Raw genomic sequence first — 16,984 nt, 5'->3', positions numbered from 1 at the left:
TCCCGAATGCTGACGGATCCGGAGGGCCAAAGGTTCAATAGCAATAGCAAATAATAGGGGAGAGATAGGGCACCCCTGTCGCGTGCCCCTGCCCAGGGAAAAATAAGGAGAAAGAGCACCGTTGGACATACGTGCCCTCGGGGATCTATATAAAAGGGAAATCCATTTTATAAAGTTAGGTCCGAAGCCAAATCTCCGAAGAGTTTCCAGCAGGAAGGACCACTCAACGGAGTCGAAAGCCTTAGCCGTGTCTAAAGAGGCCAGCGCCCAATCCCTCCCCCCAGTAGCACCTATTTGGGTGAGTGTCTGGACCCTCCTGATGTTATCAGATGTGGACCTCCCAGGCATAAAGCCTGATTGATCTGCATGAATGATTTCCAAAATAACTCGATTCAGCCGAAGGGAGAGTATTTTAGCGAGCAACTTATAATCTAAATTGAGGAGGGAAATGGGCCTGTACGAAGAACATTCTAAGGCGTCCTAATCCGGCTTCAAAATGACCACTATAGTAGCATCATAAAAGGACTCGGGCAACACGTCAGAGGCAAACGCATAGTTATACATGGCCAGCAGCACCGGAGCCAGCTGCTCCTTGTATTGCTGGTAAACTTCCACTGGAATGCCATCGGGGCCCGGCGACTTACCTCTCGCCAGGGCACCCAAGGCATCCTCCAATTCTTCTATAGTCAGCTCCGACTCCAGAGAGGAGGCACTGACAGCGGACAGTCGAGGGAATGTGATGTCATCCAGGTAGTCAGACAGTTCCCGTGAGGAGTAGGTGGCCTGAGAGGTGTATAAATCAGAGTAGAAGGAGACAAATCTGTCAGATATCTGGGAAGTAGTAGTCAACACAGTCCCATCCACCGAACGGACCTGTAGTACCGTCGGAGACTGGGCGTTCTGGTGTATAAGGTGAGCTAGTAATCTACTGGACTGATTTCCCATCTCAAAGGCCTTCTGTTGGGTAAAAAAAAGCTTACGAGCCGCTTTCTCCTGCAAACAATGTAAGTACTGTCGCCCCGCATGCAGCCATACAGTTTGATTGTCATCGGTCGGGTCAGTGATGTAAGTCTTCTCCAGGTCAGCACAACGGTCCCCCAGCTCAGACTCCTCCCTCATCGCCTCCCTTTTAATATAAGATATGGCCGATTGTAAACACCCCCGTAGGAATGCTTTAGTGGTTTCCCATACTAAGATGAGGTCATCAACCCCATCATGATCTACAAAGAACATGGATAGTTGTACAGGTATACCATCATGAGGGCCAAATAAGGACAACCAATAAGGATTTAATTTCCAGCTTCGGATATTAGAAGGGCCAGGGGTCTGTAGGGTCAGTAGGAGAGGGGAGTGATCGGAGACCCCCCTAGTAACATACGCCACAGCCTGGACCATAGGGAGTACAAGTGGGTTACCCAACATCATATCTATGCGCGAAAGGGAGTTGCCGCTAGCGGCCTGACAAGAATATACACGGGCATGGGGATGTAAATGCCGAAAGGTGTCCCTCCAACCTAGTTCCTGAACCAGGGCGCTTAGCGGAGTCGGGGAAAAGGAAGGAACAATGCCAACCCCTCTCCTATCCAAAGCTGGGTCCAACACATTATTGAAGTCACCCATGCAGAGAACTCTAGCCCCTGGAAAAGAGGCAGCGAAAACTGCAGCTTGGTGGAGAACCTCCAGGGCAGCAGGAGGAGGGACATAAATACCCAAGAGGACATAGGGGGAATTGTCAATAAGTGAAAAAATGAACACATACCTGCCCTCAGGGTCAACCCGAGTGTGCCTCGCCTCCCACCTCAGGGATTTGTGTATCATAAAAGAGACTCCCCTGGAATGTGAGGTGTGGCAAGAGTGTAGCGTCCATTGCACCCAGGGCCTAGACAACCACCGAGTGTTAGGGGCAATTAAGTGCGTCTCCTGCAAACAAACCACAGTTGGTTGGTACTTACGTATAGTGGCATACACCAGAGATCGCTTACGAGGACAGCCAAGACCCCTCACATTCCACGAAAGATACCTAACATTCGCCATGTGGAGAGAGTGAAGCTGAAATGAAAGGAACGGTGAGAGAAGAGGAACAGGGGTAAAACGAGTACCCGACATGAAAGTAGAAGAGGGGGCAGGTAGGGGGATGACAGAAGGGAGTGGAAGAGCAGGGAAACCACAGAGAAGGAGCGCAGGGAAGAGGGAAAAAGGGCAGGCAGCCCGACCGGGACGTACAGAAAACGAAACAGACACAAAACACTAGACAAAGACAAAACAAGAGGGTCATAAACAGATGCAACATGCATAAGGCCAATGGCCTAAGGCCCAGAGAAGATGTATAATACGGGGGGGAACCGTGTTAATCAAGGTCGCAGGGAAACGAGACCTCACAATCTGCCATCAGGGACAAACAGCAGCACCATCAATTAACTAGGGTACATAAACAAGGGGAAATACGGGTGGGCCATAATCCGGGCAATATGCCGCACAGTGTAGCGAGTATGAGCAGTTCAGGGTAACATGCAGTCCTGAGGTATCAACCGGGCTTCAAGTCCCATCAGCAGAGTGGTAGCGGGTCATCAGAACTGCTGCAGTCACGGGTGTATGGCAACATTCACCAGTGTAGTACCAGGTCCCCTGCGGGGAAGTCCAGCATAGGGGAAAGGGATAAACGGTACAGGGAGGATGCAGGGTCCGTTGGGCACAGGGCAGCATGAGGAAGGGGTCTGCATAGGTCCGGCATGAGAGGGAGCATACAGTTACTGAGGGGCAGTCCATGGGGGGGGGGGGGGGGGTAGGACAGCAAGGTCGGGTGGGGTATCCAGGTGGGGTATGCAGGTACGGAGAGTGAAAGTCCACGGGTGAAGGTGGCAGTTGGGTGCATCCCAGAGTGTATATGCTCAAGGGGGAGTAGGCCATGAGGGGACCGGGAGATGGGTACAGGGGCACACCAGGGGACCCAGAAGCAAGTCACTGTAGACAGCAGTACTCACAGTTCACCGGCAGTACGGGAGCTCCAGACAGTGCAATAAACAGCAGGGCCCAGCCGGGCCCAGATGGCGTTCAGGACCTCAGCCCCTCACATTGCGCCTCCTTGAGGCCCACTCGTCAGCCTCCTGCGGGGTAATGAAGAAGATGGCCCTCTCACCGTCCATGACCCTCAGTCGGGCTGGGTACACCATAGAATAAGGTATCGCCATGTCCCTCAGCTTCCGCTTCACCGCTTGGAAGGTGGCACGCTTCTTCTGCAGGTCCTGGGAGAAGTCAGGGAATATCGACACCGGAGATCCATTGAAGGTGAGCTCTGGCAAGCGACGGAGCAGTCGTAAGGCGATGTCCCGGTCATTGCAGTTCAGCATTCTGGCTAGAAGCGGCCTCGGCGGGGCCCCTGGCGGGAGGGGGCGTGTCGGGACCCGGTGCGCCCTCTCCACCGCGAAGGTGGTAGTGAACGGGGCATCAGGCAACAGCTCACGCAGCCATTTTTCAACAAAGGAGCCGGGGTCCTGTCCCTCAGAGTGTTCCGGCAGGCCAACAATCCGGAGGTTGTTCCTCCGCAGCCGGTTCTCCAGATCGTCTGCCTTCTCTTTCCATTGTGATGCAGTGCGCTCAAGGTCTGAAATCGCTGCAGGTAAGGGCACCACGAGTCCTCGACTGAGGAGATACGAGCTTCAGCCTGTCTCACCCTGTCTCGGAGGTTGTGCAGGTCCTGCCTGATTAGGCCAATATCAATCTTCACCTCCTCCAGCATACTCGTCAGGGAAGTTTTGCACATGGTAATGGCAGCCAGAAGTTGCGCAGACACCTCACTTAGGGTCATCTCCCCCGGGGCAGCGGCCAGTGTAGAGGGGGTCTCCGGGCAGGAGTCAGCGACCGGCTCAGCAGGAGCGGAGGAAGAAGGCCCGGCGCCATCTTGGTCTTGGCCGCGCGCGAAACCCTGCAACACCGCCACACCGCTCTTATTAGCTGGCATGATGGACCCCACCGATCCACTGCGGTTCCGAAGTCTCTGAGGCAAAGTTCTGAGGTCCAGGATGAAGACAGGATGCTAAACAACACGGTTCAGAGCGGAGCTAGTTCAGCATGCGTCCGTTCGGCTCAGCGTCTAGGCCACGCCCCGACCAGTTCAGTTTTGAAGTGAATTTGAGGGTCTTTATGTTAGAAATGCCCCATAATGGACCCCATTATGAAAACTGCACCCCTCAACGTATTAAAAATGACATTCAGAAAGTTTATTAACCCTTTAGGTGTTTCACAGGAATAGCAGCAAAGTGGAGGCGAAAATTCTAAATCTTCATTTTTTTACACTAACATGTTTTTGTAGACCCAAATTTTTTATTTTTACAAGGGGTAAAAGGAGAAAACGCCTCCCAAAATTTGTAACCCAATTTTTCTCGAGTAAGTAAGGAAATACCTCATAATGTGGATGTAAAGTGCTTTGTGGGCGCACCAGAGGGCTCAGAAGAGAAGAAGCGACAATGGGATTTTAAACAGCAAGTTTTGCTGAAATTGTTTTTGCGGGGCATGTCGTAGGAAGCCCCCATGGTGTCAGAAAAGCAAAAAACACCCCACATGGCACACTATTTTGGAAACTACACCCCTCAAGGGTTGTAACAAGTGGTACAGTGAGCCTTAATGCCCCACAGGTGTTTGACGAATTTTCAATAAATTTGGATGTGAAAATGAAAAATTTTATTTTTTTCACTAAAATGCTGATGTTACCCGAAATTTTTCATTTTCACAAGGGGTAATAGGTGAAAATGTCCCCCAAAATTTGAAACCCCATTTCTCTTGAGTAAGGAAATATATCATATGTGGATGTAAAGTGATCTGCAGGTGCACTAGAGGGCTCTGAAGGGGACTTTTGGAAAGCGAATTTTGCCGAAATGGTTTTTGCGGGGCATGTCTCAGTTAGGAAGCCCCCATGGTGCCAGAACAGCGGGGAAAAAAAGCACATGGCACACTATTTGGGAAACTACACTCCTCAAGGAACGTAACAATGGGTGCAGTGAGCATTTACACCCCACTGGCGTTTGACAGATCTTTGTAACAGTGGGCTGTGCAAATGAAAAATTAAATTTTTCATTTTCACGGACCACTGTTCCAAAAATCTGTCAGACACCTGTGTGGTGTAAATGCTCAATGCACCCCTTGTTGCATTCCGTGAGGGGGGTAGTTTCCAAAATGGGGTAACATGTGGAAATTTATTTTTTTGCGTTTTATGTCAGAACCGCTGTAACCAGCAGCCACCCCTGTGAAAATCACCAGTTTATGCCTCAAATGTACATAGTGCGCTCTCACTCCTGAGCCTTGTTGTGCGCCCGCAGAGCATTTTACGTCCACATATGGGGTATTTCCGTACTTGGGAGAAATTGTGTTACATTTTTTTTTTCCTTTTACCTCTTATGAAAATGAAAAGTATTGGGCAACACCAGCATGTTAGTGTAAAAATGTTAATTTTTTTACACTAACATGTTGGTGTAGACCCCAACTTTACCTTTTCATAAGGGGTAAAAGGAGAAAATTTGTAGCGCAATTTCTCCCGAGTACGGAAATACCCCATGTGTGGCCCTAAACTGTTGCCTTGAAATATGACAGGGCTCTGAAGTGAGAGAGCGCCATGCGCATTTGAGGCTTAAATTAGGGATTTTCATAGGGGTGTACCCGGATGCAAGCGTTCCACTTGCCTCAGATACCAAAAATACTGTACGCCAGTTTTTCCCAAACAGGGAGCCTCAAGCTGTTGCAAAACTACCCAACATGCCTTGACAGTCAATGGCTGTCTGGCAATACTGGGAGTCGTTATTTTGCAACAGCTGGAGGCTCCGTTTTGGAAAAACTGACGTACAAGACGTTTTTTTTTTATATGTGAGGGCACAGTGTAAGGGTGTAGTGTATATGTAGTGTTTAACTCTTTATTTAGGGTTAGTGTAGTGTAGTGTTTTTAGGGTATATTCACACAGGTGTGGGTTTACAGTGAAACTTGCTGTAAACCCCCGCCCGTGGGAATGTACCCTGTACATTCACATGGGGCGGGGGGGCAAAACTACAACTCCCAGCATGCACTGACAGACCGTGCATGCTGTGAGTTTTTATGCAACAGCTTGAGGCACACTGTTTGGGAAACACTGTGTTAGTTAACAGACTACCGCAGTGTTTCCGCACCACTGTCTGTTTCCTAACTCAATGATTCCCAACCCTTGTGTCTCCAGCTGTTGCAAAACTACAACTCCCAGCATGCATGGCCTGTCAGTGCATGCTGGGAGTTATAGTTTTGCAACAGCATACAGGTATGCCCTTGATCCTTAAGTACCAGGGAGCAAGGGTACTTAAATCAACTGGTGCCAGAAAGTTAAACAGATTTGTAAATTACTTCTATTAAAAAATCTTAATGCTTCCAGTACTTATTAGCTGCTGAATAGTACAGAGGAAATGATTTCCTTTTTGGAACACAGTGCTCCCTGCTGACATCACGAGCACAATGCTCTCTGCTGACATCTCTGTCCATTTTAAGAACTGTCCAGAGTAGGATAAAATCCCCATAGCAGAGAGATGTCAGCAGAGAGCACTGTGTTCCAAAAAGAAAATAATTTCCTCTGTATTCAGAAGCTAATAAGTACTGGAAGGATTAAGATTTTTTAATAGAAGTAATTTACAAATCTGTTTAACTTTCTGGCACCAGTTGATTTAAAAAAAAAAAAAAAAAAGTTTTCCACCGAGTACCCCATTAACCCCTTCAGGACGGAGCCCATTTTGGCCTTAAGGACCGGAGCGTTTTTTGCACATCTGACCACTGTCACTTTAAACATTAATAACTCTGGAATGCTTTTAGTTATCATTCTGATTCCGAGATTGTTTTTTCGTGACATATTCTACTTTAACATAGTGGTAAATTTTTGTCGATACTTGCATCCTTTCTTGGTGAAAAATCCGTAAATTGGATGAAAAATTTGAAAATTTTGCATTTTTCTAACTTTGAAGCTCTCTGCTTGTAAGGAAAATGGATATTACGAATACATTTTTTTTGGTTCACATATACAATATGTCTACTTTATGTTTGCATCATAAAATTGATGAGTTTTTACTTTTGGAAGACACCAGAGGGCTTCAACGGTCAGCAGCAATTTTCCGATTTTTCACAAAATTTTCAAACTCAGTATTTTTCAGGGACCAGTTCAGATTTGAAGGGTCTTCATATTAGAAATACCCCATAAATGACCCCATTATAAAAACTACACCCCCCAAAGTATTCAAAATGACATTCAGTCAGCGTTTTAACCCTTTAGGTGTTTCACACGAATAGCAGCAAAGTGAAGGAGAAAATTCACAATCTTCATTTTTTACACTTACATGTTCTTGTAGACCCAATTTTTGAATTTTTACAAGGGGTAAAAGGACAAAATTTTTACTTGTATTTGTAGCCCAATTTCTCTCGCAGTAGAGGGCTCAAAAGGAGCGACAAGGGGATTTTGGAGAGTACGTTTTTCTGAAATGGTTTTTGGGGGGTATGTCACCTTTAGGAAGCCCTTATGGTGCCAGAACAGCAAAAAAAAAACCACATGGCATACTATTTTGGAAACTAGACCCCTCGGGGAATGTAACATGGGATAAAGTGAACCTTAATACCCCACAGGTGTTTCACGACTTTTGCAAATGTAAAAAAATATATATATATTTTTACCTAAAATGCTTGTTTTCCCAAAAATTTTTAATTTTTAAAAAGGGTAATAGCAAAAAATACCCCTTAAAATTTGAAGCCCAATTTCTCCCGATTCAGAAAACACCCCATATGGGGGTGAAAAGTGCTCTGCTGGCGCACTACAGGTCTCGGAAGAGGAGTCACATTTGGCTTTTTGAAAGCAAATTTTGCTCTGGGGGCATGCCGCATTTAGGAAGCCCCTATGGTGCCAGGACAGCAAAAAAAAAAACCACATGGCATATCATTTTGGAAACTAGACCCCTCGGGGAACGTAACAAGGGGTTAAGTGAACCTTTATACCCCACAGGTGGGACAGCCAGCTGTTGCAAAACTACAACTCCCAGCATGCCCGTTGGCTGTCGGTGACTGCTGAGCGTTGTAGTTTTGCAACAACTGTAGGCACACTGGTTATGTATCACTGAGTTTGTGACCTAACTCAGTGTTTCACAACCAGTGTGCCTCCAGCTGTTGCAAAACTACAACTCCCAGCATGTACGGTGCATGGTGTATGGTGACTGCTGAGAGTTGTAGTTTGCAACAGCTGGAGGCACACCGGTCGTGAAACACTGAGTTAGGTAAAAAAAAACTCTAAGTTTCACAACCAGTGTGCCTTCAGCTGTTGCAAAACTACAACTCTCAGCAGTCACCGACAGCCAACGGGCATGCTGGGAGTTGTAGTTATGCAACCAGCAGATGCACCACTACAACTCCCAGCATGCACTTTAGCTGTTTGTGCAAGCTGGGAGTTGTAGTTACACAACAGCTGAAGGTACACTTTTCCATAGAAAAAATGTGCCTCCAGCTGTTGCAAAACCATAAGTCCCAGCATGCCCATAAGGGAATGCTGGGAGTTGTGGTGGTCTGCCTCCTGCTGTTGCATAACTTCAGCTCCCAGCATGCCCTTTCTGCATGCTGGGAGCTGTTGCTGCACGCCGGAGAGTCAGTCCCGCCGCCGCCGCTGCTCCTGGGGCCCCGATCCCAACATTAACGCCGGGGATCGGGGTCCCCAGCACCCGGGGTGCACGTCCCGCACCCGCTCACGTCCTCCGGAAGAGGGGCGGAGCGGGTGCGGGAGTGACACCCGCAGCAGGCGCCCTGATTGGTCGGCCGGTAATCCGGCCGACAAATCAGGGCGATCGTGAGGTGGCACCAGTGCCACCTCACCCCTGCAGGCTCTGGCTGTTCGGGGCCGTCGGAGATGGCCCCGAACAGCCTGTAATACCGGGTCACTGGAGACCCAATTGACCCAGAATCGCCGCAGATCGCTGGACTGAATTGTCGCCGACATGGGGGGGCATAATGACCCCCCTGGGCGATATGCCGGGATGCCTGCTGAACGATTTCAGCAGGCATCCGGCTCCGGTCCCCAACCGGCTAGCGGTGGGGGCCGGAATTCCCACGGGCGTATGGATACGCCCTCGGTCCTTAAGGACTCGGGATGCAGGGCGTATCCATACGCCCTATGTCCTGAAGAGGTTAAGGTTAAAGAGGTATTCCAGGAATTTTTTTGACTATGTTACAGGGGCTGTACAGTTAGTGTAGTTCATAATATAGTGTCTGTACCTGTGTGTGACGATTTTCTCACAATTCTTCTGTGATTTTCACCCCACTATTTATTTTTAACAGCATACAAAATGACTTCTCGGATTTTTCCCAGGTTGCAATGCGGCCGCGACCTGACTCACTAGTCATCAGCTGATGACAGGGAGCCTGTCTGCTTCAATGGGTGGAGGGATCGCTTGGTGGGAGAGACATGATTCTGCAACTAATGCAACAGCTGTAGGCACCCTGATTGAAAACCACAGGTCTTTTGTTTCAATGGGTGGGGTGACTGATGTGTGGGAGGGAGCAAAATGGATTTGTGGGATTTGTAGTAAAAAAAAAAAAAAAAAAAAGAAAAGTCAAACAGGAAATACAAGTTCACAAAAAGCTAGTCACAGTGTTATGGTAATCTCACAACGTAGCCATTTAGCACCAAGACAAGTACAGATCCTTCCTAAGCATGTCCATTACTGTCTGCCAGGTACATACTAAAATCACCTTATGGTGGATAACCCCTTAAATAATCTGAGCCTTCAGGTAGGTTACCATGTTATTTTCATTTCTTTTTTAGGTCACCTTTGATCTGGGCTTGGCCCGTGGTTTGGATTATTATACCAGGGTGATCTATGAAGCTGTACTGCTTGAAGACCCTAAAGAACCCCACAGTTTACAAGATAATGATACTAACAGGAGAGCTGTATTCGGCAGCATAGCTGCAGGGGGGCGTTATGATGACCTGGTGGGAATGTTTGATGCCAAGGGCAGAATAGTACCATGTGTGGGGATCAGCATTGGAATTGAAAGAATACTCTCTATAGAAAAGAAGAAAGCAGAGGTAGGTGATTTTATATATATATATATATATATATATATATATATGTGATTGTAACTTGCCAGTTTGCCAGAAAATATCAGAGCCTTTTGTAGCTTTATGTACTTAGTGCATATGGAAAAAGAGTAAGTAAGTAAATGTGTTTCACAGCAAATGATGGTAAAGCAGAGCAAGCGCGGAGCTTATATTTGTGCTCTCTACAAAGTACTGTGACCCATTCAGTACCATGAAGAAATGAATCGTTTGCACTTTTATTTGAGCCTGCCTGTATGCTGTTATGTTGAGTGCCTTTTACTCATATCATTATCTGGAGATTTAGAAGTCCGATGAGTGATTGACATCTACCTCTGAATCCATACATACAGGGATGGCTGTCAATCACTTATAGGACTGCTCACTAGATTCCTAAGATCAATAGAGGAATGTAAGTGAGTCGAAAGATAAAAATTACAGATTTGGAATCAGTATTTTTTGATCTATATACTTTATTACTGTAGTTTAGGCTGGGGGTGTTAAGAGGTGACAGAGTCCCTCTTAAATGAAAAAATACAAGTTATTCTGTATATTTTTCCACAAAATGTCAGTCGATTTTTCCAGCTTAAAAGGAACCGGTCACCATGAAAATTTAGTTTAAAGTAGAATCTTACTGCTTGAAACTCTTAAATTGCCCCTTTAAGATTTCAGTCTATAAAAGTTACACAACTGATGCCTAAACTTTTTTGTAGGAATCCTGTAAGAGTATCCGAACCACAGAAACTCAAGTGCTGGTGGCTTCAGCCCAGCCACATTACTTAGAAGAGCGGATGAAACTTATTACTGCGCTCTGGAAAGCTGGCATTAAAGTAAGTGTGCAGGACCCTGTTGCTGTGTGTGTGTCTGTGTATATTTAACAACTGCAACGATTAAATGTGCAGGCGGCACTGGCTCTGCCTTCTTCCTGGCCGGCTCCCAGCACTGGAATATGAAATTACAGTGCTGTGATGTCAAATTCCCCGCCGGGAGCTCTGATTGGTTGCCAGGGGCAGAGCAGAGTGCCGCCCTCACCTCCATTTAAGGTACAGAGGTGCAGGCACCATCAGTTAAGGCATATTGCCATCTAAGAGAAGGTAATTTTCCTAACTTTGCTGGTCACACATGATTGATGTACAGGGCTTCATTCTGGAAGTTGGTTAGGGCTGGGAGGAGGCGTGCCACTTTCAGAGTCGTCCAAAGGCCTGGTTGGGAAACACTGGCTCTGGTTGGGAAACACTGTGGCAAGTAATAATAGGGGTACAGGGGGGAAAACATAAAAACCCTTGTTTTTATATACTTTACCTATTTTTTCCTAATTTCACCATCTTTTCCAGATTAATTGATTACTTTATTGGCAACTAATCGATTTGTGCAATTCATTGTTTGTTGAAACCCTGCATTAGTGTGAATTTTCCACATCTGTTGTTTTAACCCCTGCATATTTTGTGAGCTGTAACCTGTGTGTTTTCTTCTTGTATGCTCAGAAATGCTTTTGACTTGATAAAGGGAGGAATCCCGAAAGCTTGTCTTTACAAAATACTGTTAGTCCAATAAAAAAGGTATTACAAGATACTGCAACATCCTATGATTTTGCATTTATATATACATACATATATATACACATTAGGGTTGCACGATATATCGCAAAAGTAATCAAATCGCGATTTTTGCTTTTTGCGATACGCCCCCCAGGAAAACTTGCGATTATCTGCTCGGGCCGGCTTCCATGTACTGCTGCAGGCGGGGCTGGCCAGAGCAGGTAAAAACAAATTTAAATACTAAAAGTCAGTGTTTCTCAACCAGGTTGCCTCCATTTGTTGCAAAACTACAACTCCCAGCATGCCCGGGAATGCTGAGAGTAGCAGTTTTGCAACAGCTGGAGGCACCCTGGTAGAAAAACACTGAGCTAAGTAAAAGGGCACAGGGAGAAATGGAGACATGTGACATGGAGGGAAGATTGTGACGTGGGGGGGGATTGTGACATGGGGGGAGAATGTGACGGGGGGATTGTGACATGGGAGAATGTGACAAAGAGATATGTGACGGGGGGGGGGAAGTGACATGGAGGGAAGAATGTGACATAGGAGGGAGATTGTGACAGGGAGGAGATAGAAAGAAATTAAATAGGGTATATGTGAAATGGACGGTGGGCATAAAATAGGTGGATAGATGTGAAATGGAGGAGATTGGACATGAAATGGGGGGACTTCACCATTTATTTATTATATTGCATCACATATCGAAATCTCAATATTTAATCCCATAATCGCAATCTCACATTTTCCCCATATCGTGCAGACCTAATATACATAATTTGTATCATTAATAACAACATCCAACCCTCTTTTCCCTTTACTTTTAACTCTTACATTTCTCCAGGAATCAAAAATACATTTATTTTCATTTATTTTAGGAAAGTGTTTCTCAGTGTCCACAAATAAAGTATTAACAATATTGATTTATTGGTAAAGAAAAAAAAATACCCTGACATAACGGTGGAAAAAAAAGTCTGTATACCCATAGGGTACTAAAATCTGCCAGTGAATGATGTTATAAGGCCACTTATATGGTGTGATTCTGTGTATCAGTAGTGTGCATGCCGCCATTGGGTGCGCTATTTTGGACCCCAAGAGTTTTTTGGGGCATCAGTATTATTGATAATAATCTTGTTTATTGGTGATAATAATGCTGGTCATTTACAAATTGTAAGAACTGGGTCCTGTTTCCTTTGCCTGTAGCAGAGGGGATGACTTGTGGCCACCACATAAGATCCCTGCAACATCTGAACCACCAATAATTTTGGTTCACATTGCTTTGTTTCTGTTGCAGTTCCAGCAAGAGGAGCCGTGTTTTGTTATTAGTAGCTATGTGTTCCTAACTATTATATTTTTGTAACATAATGTAATGTTTTTCATTTCTTCCATATAGGCAGAGATGCTTCACAAGAAGAACCCTAAATTACTTGCCCAGCTGCAATACTGCGAGAAGACAGGCATTCCACTAGTGGCCATTATTGGGGAGCAAGAACTTAAAGATGGAGTGGTGAAACTTAGAGATGTTACAACACGAGAGGAGGTAAACATCTATGTTAGTCTGTTAGAATCAATTGGAATACTGATAAAAGACAACCATAGAAGCCAAAGTAGCATAAAAATGACCAAACAGCAAACATGCACTAAAATCTTTTGAGGTACTTGGTGAAGATATAGCGGTAGATTTCACTCATTGCATTGCAGTGAGTGAAATCCATGGTATTCCTGCAACAAAAAGTATGTCAAGAATCTGTTGCAGGTTTTTTACACTGTAAGTGAACATGGTATATTAACACCTCATTCAAATGCACTGTAGTTTTTGGGGGGTTTTTTGTTGCAGAAGTTGAATGTGGATTCCACAAACATAATTCAGAAATCAATATTTCACATCTGAATTAGCCTTTAAAGCATTACTGTCTGACTGTAATGCAAATGACGGGCCCCAGTTAAATGTCTGCGGACAAAGCTCTGAGCCTAGGAGTAAAGTGCACTGTCACAGGCTTCAACCGGTTGTATCGAACGATCAAATCAAAACTTTTCGCTTATGTGACATGTCAATAGTTTATTTAAATGTGTTAAAGGTGTTTTCCCACGATAATCTGTTATTATTGATCCACAGGATAGGTGCTAAGCGTGTGATCGCTGTCTTGAGAATGTTGGTCCCTGAGTGCCCTGTGGGAATGAAGCAGAAGTGCACTTGTGGGGCTGCCACTCCATTGACTGCTATTAAACTGAAAGAAAATGCAGGGCACTCAGGGACCACCATTCTCTAGATTGCTGAGGGTCCCAGTGGTCAAACTCCCAACAACTCCCTACTAGCAACAGGGGCCGTGGAGGGAATTTATCTAAGGATTTACCTGTTTTTAAGAGTTAATTTGTTGCAGTGTCAAATTTGCAACTTTGGTTTACACAAGAATCAAGGCGTGCTGTGATATACAGATTTGTAGTAACATTAATGCAGTGGTAATGGATTTATCATTAGCAATTTGTTGCAAAGCCCTCAATTTATCCCAAATCTACACAAGCCCAAACTTGTCTTACAAAATTGGCTGTGGACAGCATTTTGGCACACAGGGTTGAAAAGTCGCAGAAGAGGAATCATACAAAGTGGCGTGCTAAAGTGTAATTTCAAAAAAAATGTTTATTAGTGCCATTTTTATCACATGCCATGCACCATTTAATAAATTGCACACCACATTACCACCACACAAATTAAAGGTGTAGAAACATTGTTTACCTACATCACCTTTGATAAATTCCCCCTATATTTTCACAACGCAGACACCACTTTCAGTAAGTAATACCTCCTTTTACTGATGTCAGCTCACTAACACTATAACCCAGTGTATTGCGTTTAGTGTGAGTGAACAGCCTGTCATTTTGTGCTAAAATGCTTTCACACCATCATTCTGACTCAGTACACCACAATGGCAACTGAATGTTAGAAATCTTTACTAATTTATTTTAAAAAAACGGAATATTGCATATACAGAAGTATTCCGAGCCTTTACTCAGTACTTAGTTGAAGCACCTTTGGCAGTGGTGACAGGCTTTAATCTACTTGGGTATGATGCCACAAAGTTTGCACACCTGGATTTGGAGTTTTTCCGCCATTCTTCTCAACAGATCCTCTCAAGCTCTGTCAATTTGAATGGGGACTGCTGGAGGAATTCCATTGAGTTCAAGTAATGGTTCTGACTGGGCCATTTGTGAACATTCACAGGGTTGTTGCTAAGCCGCTTCTATATTGTCTTAGCTGTGTGCTTAGGCCCAGTCTGAGGTTCAGTGCACTCATATTTTCATTAATAATATCTCTGTACTTTGCTCCATTCAGATGCTGCCACCACCATGCTTCACTGTAGAAATGATGTCTGTCTTCATTAGTAGAATACTAATAAAATCTATGAGCACTTTTGCTACCCTTTTAAAAAAGCAGAGAACCACAGTCCAACTATTTCCTTTTCTCTTATAACAGGTCAACATTCCTAGAGAATATTTAGTAGACGAAATCCAGAAGCGGACAAGCTAACAGTACCTCACTCAAAGATTCTCCTACATAGGATCTACCAGTTATAAAAGAATGAAGACTATGGCCCTGATTTATATTTGTAAACCCAACCTGCTTTTTTCAGGTAGTGCACCAAAATGTAAAATCGATGTGTAATAGACTGGAATCATGCAAGTCTAAAACAGCATTTCACACTTATAAAAAAAAACAACATTCTTAGTAAATTAGGGCCAATATGTGCACAATAACACCATGAAGAATACATTGGAATTATTTCTTTATATTGAGACTGTTTATAAGCCATATAAATAAATAGTTATATATTGACTGTACAGATGTGCCCTGGGTAAATATGACATGGTGCTGAGTGCACTCTATACATGGTATGTGCCAATGGTGTTATACAGCTGACACTTGCCATTAGTGGCTTAGAGTGGAAATGGCCTTGATACTTGATTGGGCAGGTGGGGAAAAAAAAAAGAAAGAAAATGCATACTTGCCTTCCTCTTTCCCCTGCCACTAACGTTGTCACTGAGTCTCAGTCTCTACTGTTCAGCGCTTTCAGGATCAAGGTTGGCATGAGCCATTCCCTGCTAAGCCGCTCACTGGCTGAGGTGGGAACAGGGACTCACTGACAGTGGTGGCAGCAGGGGAGCAAGTAAGGGAAGGGGAGGTGTTTTTTTTCCAACACCCAAGCACAAATGTGAAAAAAGTTGATTGCCAGATAATCCTTAGATGCCACAGTCAAATGCCACCATGGTATTTGAGTTGTTGAATGGAGCAAATGGGGCCTCACCACCCCCAGGGTGTAACAGGAGACCTGTATTGTAGTTTATTGTGATGAATTGCAATGAATTATACAAATGATGTCATGTTAAAGTTTCCAAAGGAGAGAAAGAAAACATTTTTATGCATAAAAAAATGAAACAACCCTGTTTTTCTTATTATATAAAGAAAAAGCTAAACAATGGAAGAAAAAAAAAAAATATATATATATATACGGTAATTGGTTTCCAGCTTCCTTGCTCTCATCCCCTCTGCACCGATATGCATACACACCTCGCACTCACATGGGCGAAGGGGTCCAATGAATATTCATGAGGGGGGCATGCAAATCTGTGCAGCCGTGTCCCCCCCTTCCATTGCGCAATGCTGGCCATTTTCAGATAAGCAATGCTGGCTAATACAGTATGTATCTCTGGAACTGGACTGTGGATCCAGGTAAGTAATACCGCATTCTCATCCAGTTCACTCGCACGTGAACCCTGTTTATTGGGTTTAGTGTAGGTTAACAAATGGCTATTCCCCCTAATCCCAAGCATGCCTGGATGGCAATCTTAGATTTAAAAGATGCTTTCTTCTATCTCCCCATACACATAACCCATCAGAAATATCTCAGATTTGCAGTATACTACCATTACCAGATTCAGTACAGGGCACTACCAGGTGGGATATCATCTGCTCCCAGGATTTTCACCAGCATCCTTAAGACTGAAAGGAATTGTCATAATTCCTTATCTAGCCAACTTACTAATCATAGCTTAGTTAGAAGATCTACTGTCTCAGCAAGGTCTGCTCCCTTCTCCAGAAAGTGAAGAAGTTCTATCAACAGAACTAGACATTCATCAGAGAGGTGATATCATTACTTAGATCCGCGATCTCATGCATTCTGGCAGTCCCTTGGGGTCAGAATCACTCAAAGATTCTCCAAAACCAAATCCTAAAAGTTTAGGACAGATCCCAGCTTTCTCTGGACAAAAAGGATGATTATTACCTCACCAAGTGAAAGTGTCGGTAAATGGTGGCTAAAGAGAAGACGTTTGGAAAAGGCATCTTCTTGGATTCCTCGTGCCACAAAATCCATAACTACAGAC

The 16,984-nt window shown here is 44.7% G+C and overlaps 1 protein-coding gene across 2 annotated transcripts in view; it reads left to right on the top strand.

Moving 5' to 3' along the window:
- LOC130267272 (histidine--tRNA ligase, cytoplasmic-like) overlaps window positions 1-16,078 on the top strand; it is a 93,793-nt gene extending 77,715 nt beyond the window's left edge. For both annotated transcript variants that reach the window (XM_056516738.1, XM_056516737.1), the window contains exons 11-14: window positions 9,798-10,061; window positions 10,784-10,900; window positions 12,999-13,145; window positions 15,078-16,078. In XM_056516738.1, the coding sequence (XP_056372713.1) occupies window positions 9,798-10,061; window positions 10,784-10,900; window positions 12,999-13,145; window positions 15,078-15,131 (582 nt within the window). In that variant the 3' untranslated portion in view covers window positions 15,132-16,078. The remainder of the gene's footprint in view (window positions 1-9,797; window positions 10,062-10,783; window positions 10,901-12,998; window positions 13,146-15,077) is intronic.
- The last annotated feature ends 906 nt before the right edge of the window (window positions 16,079-16,984 follow it).

The sequence above is a fragment of the Hyla sarda genome, chromosome 4, assembly GCF_029499605.1.
Source record: "Hyla sarda isolate aHylSar1 chromosome 4, aHylSar1.hap1, whole genome shotgun sequence".
Lineage (NCBI taxonomy): Eukaryota > Metazoa > Chordata > Amphibia > Anura > Hylidae > Hyla > Hyla sarda.
Note: the sequence above shows the minus strand (reverse complement) of the source record. Positions and strands in the feature narration are given on the sequence as shown.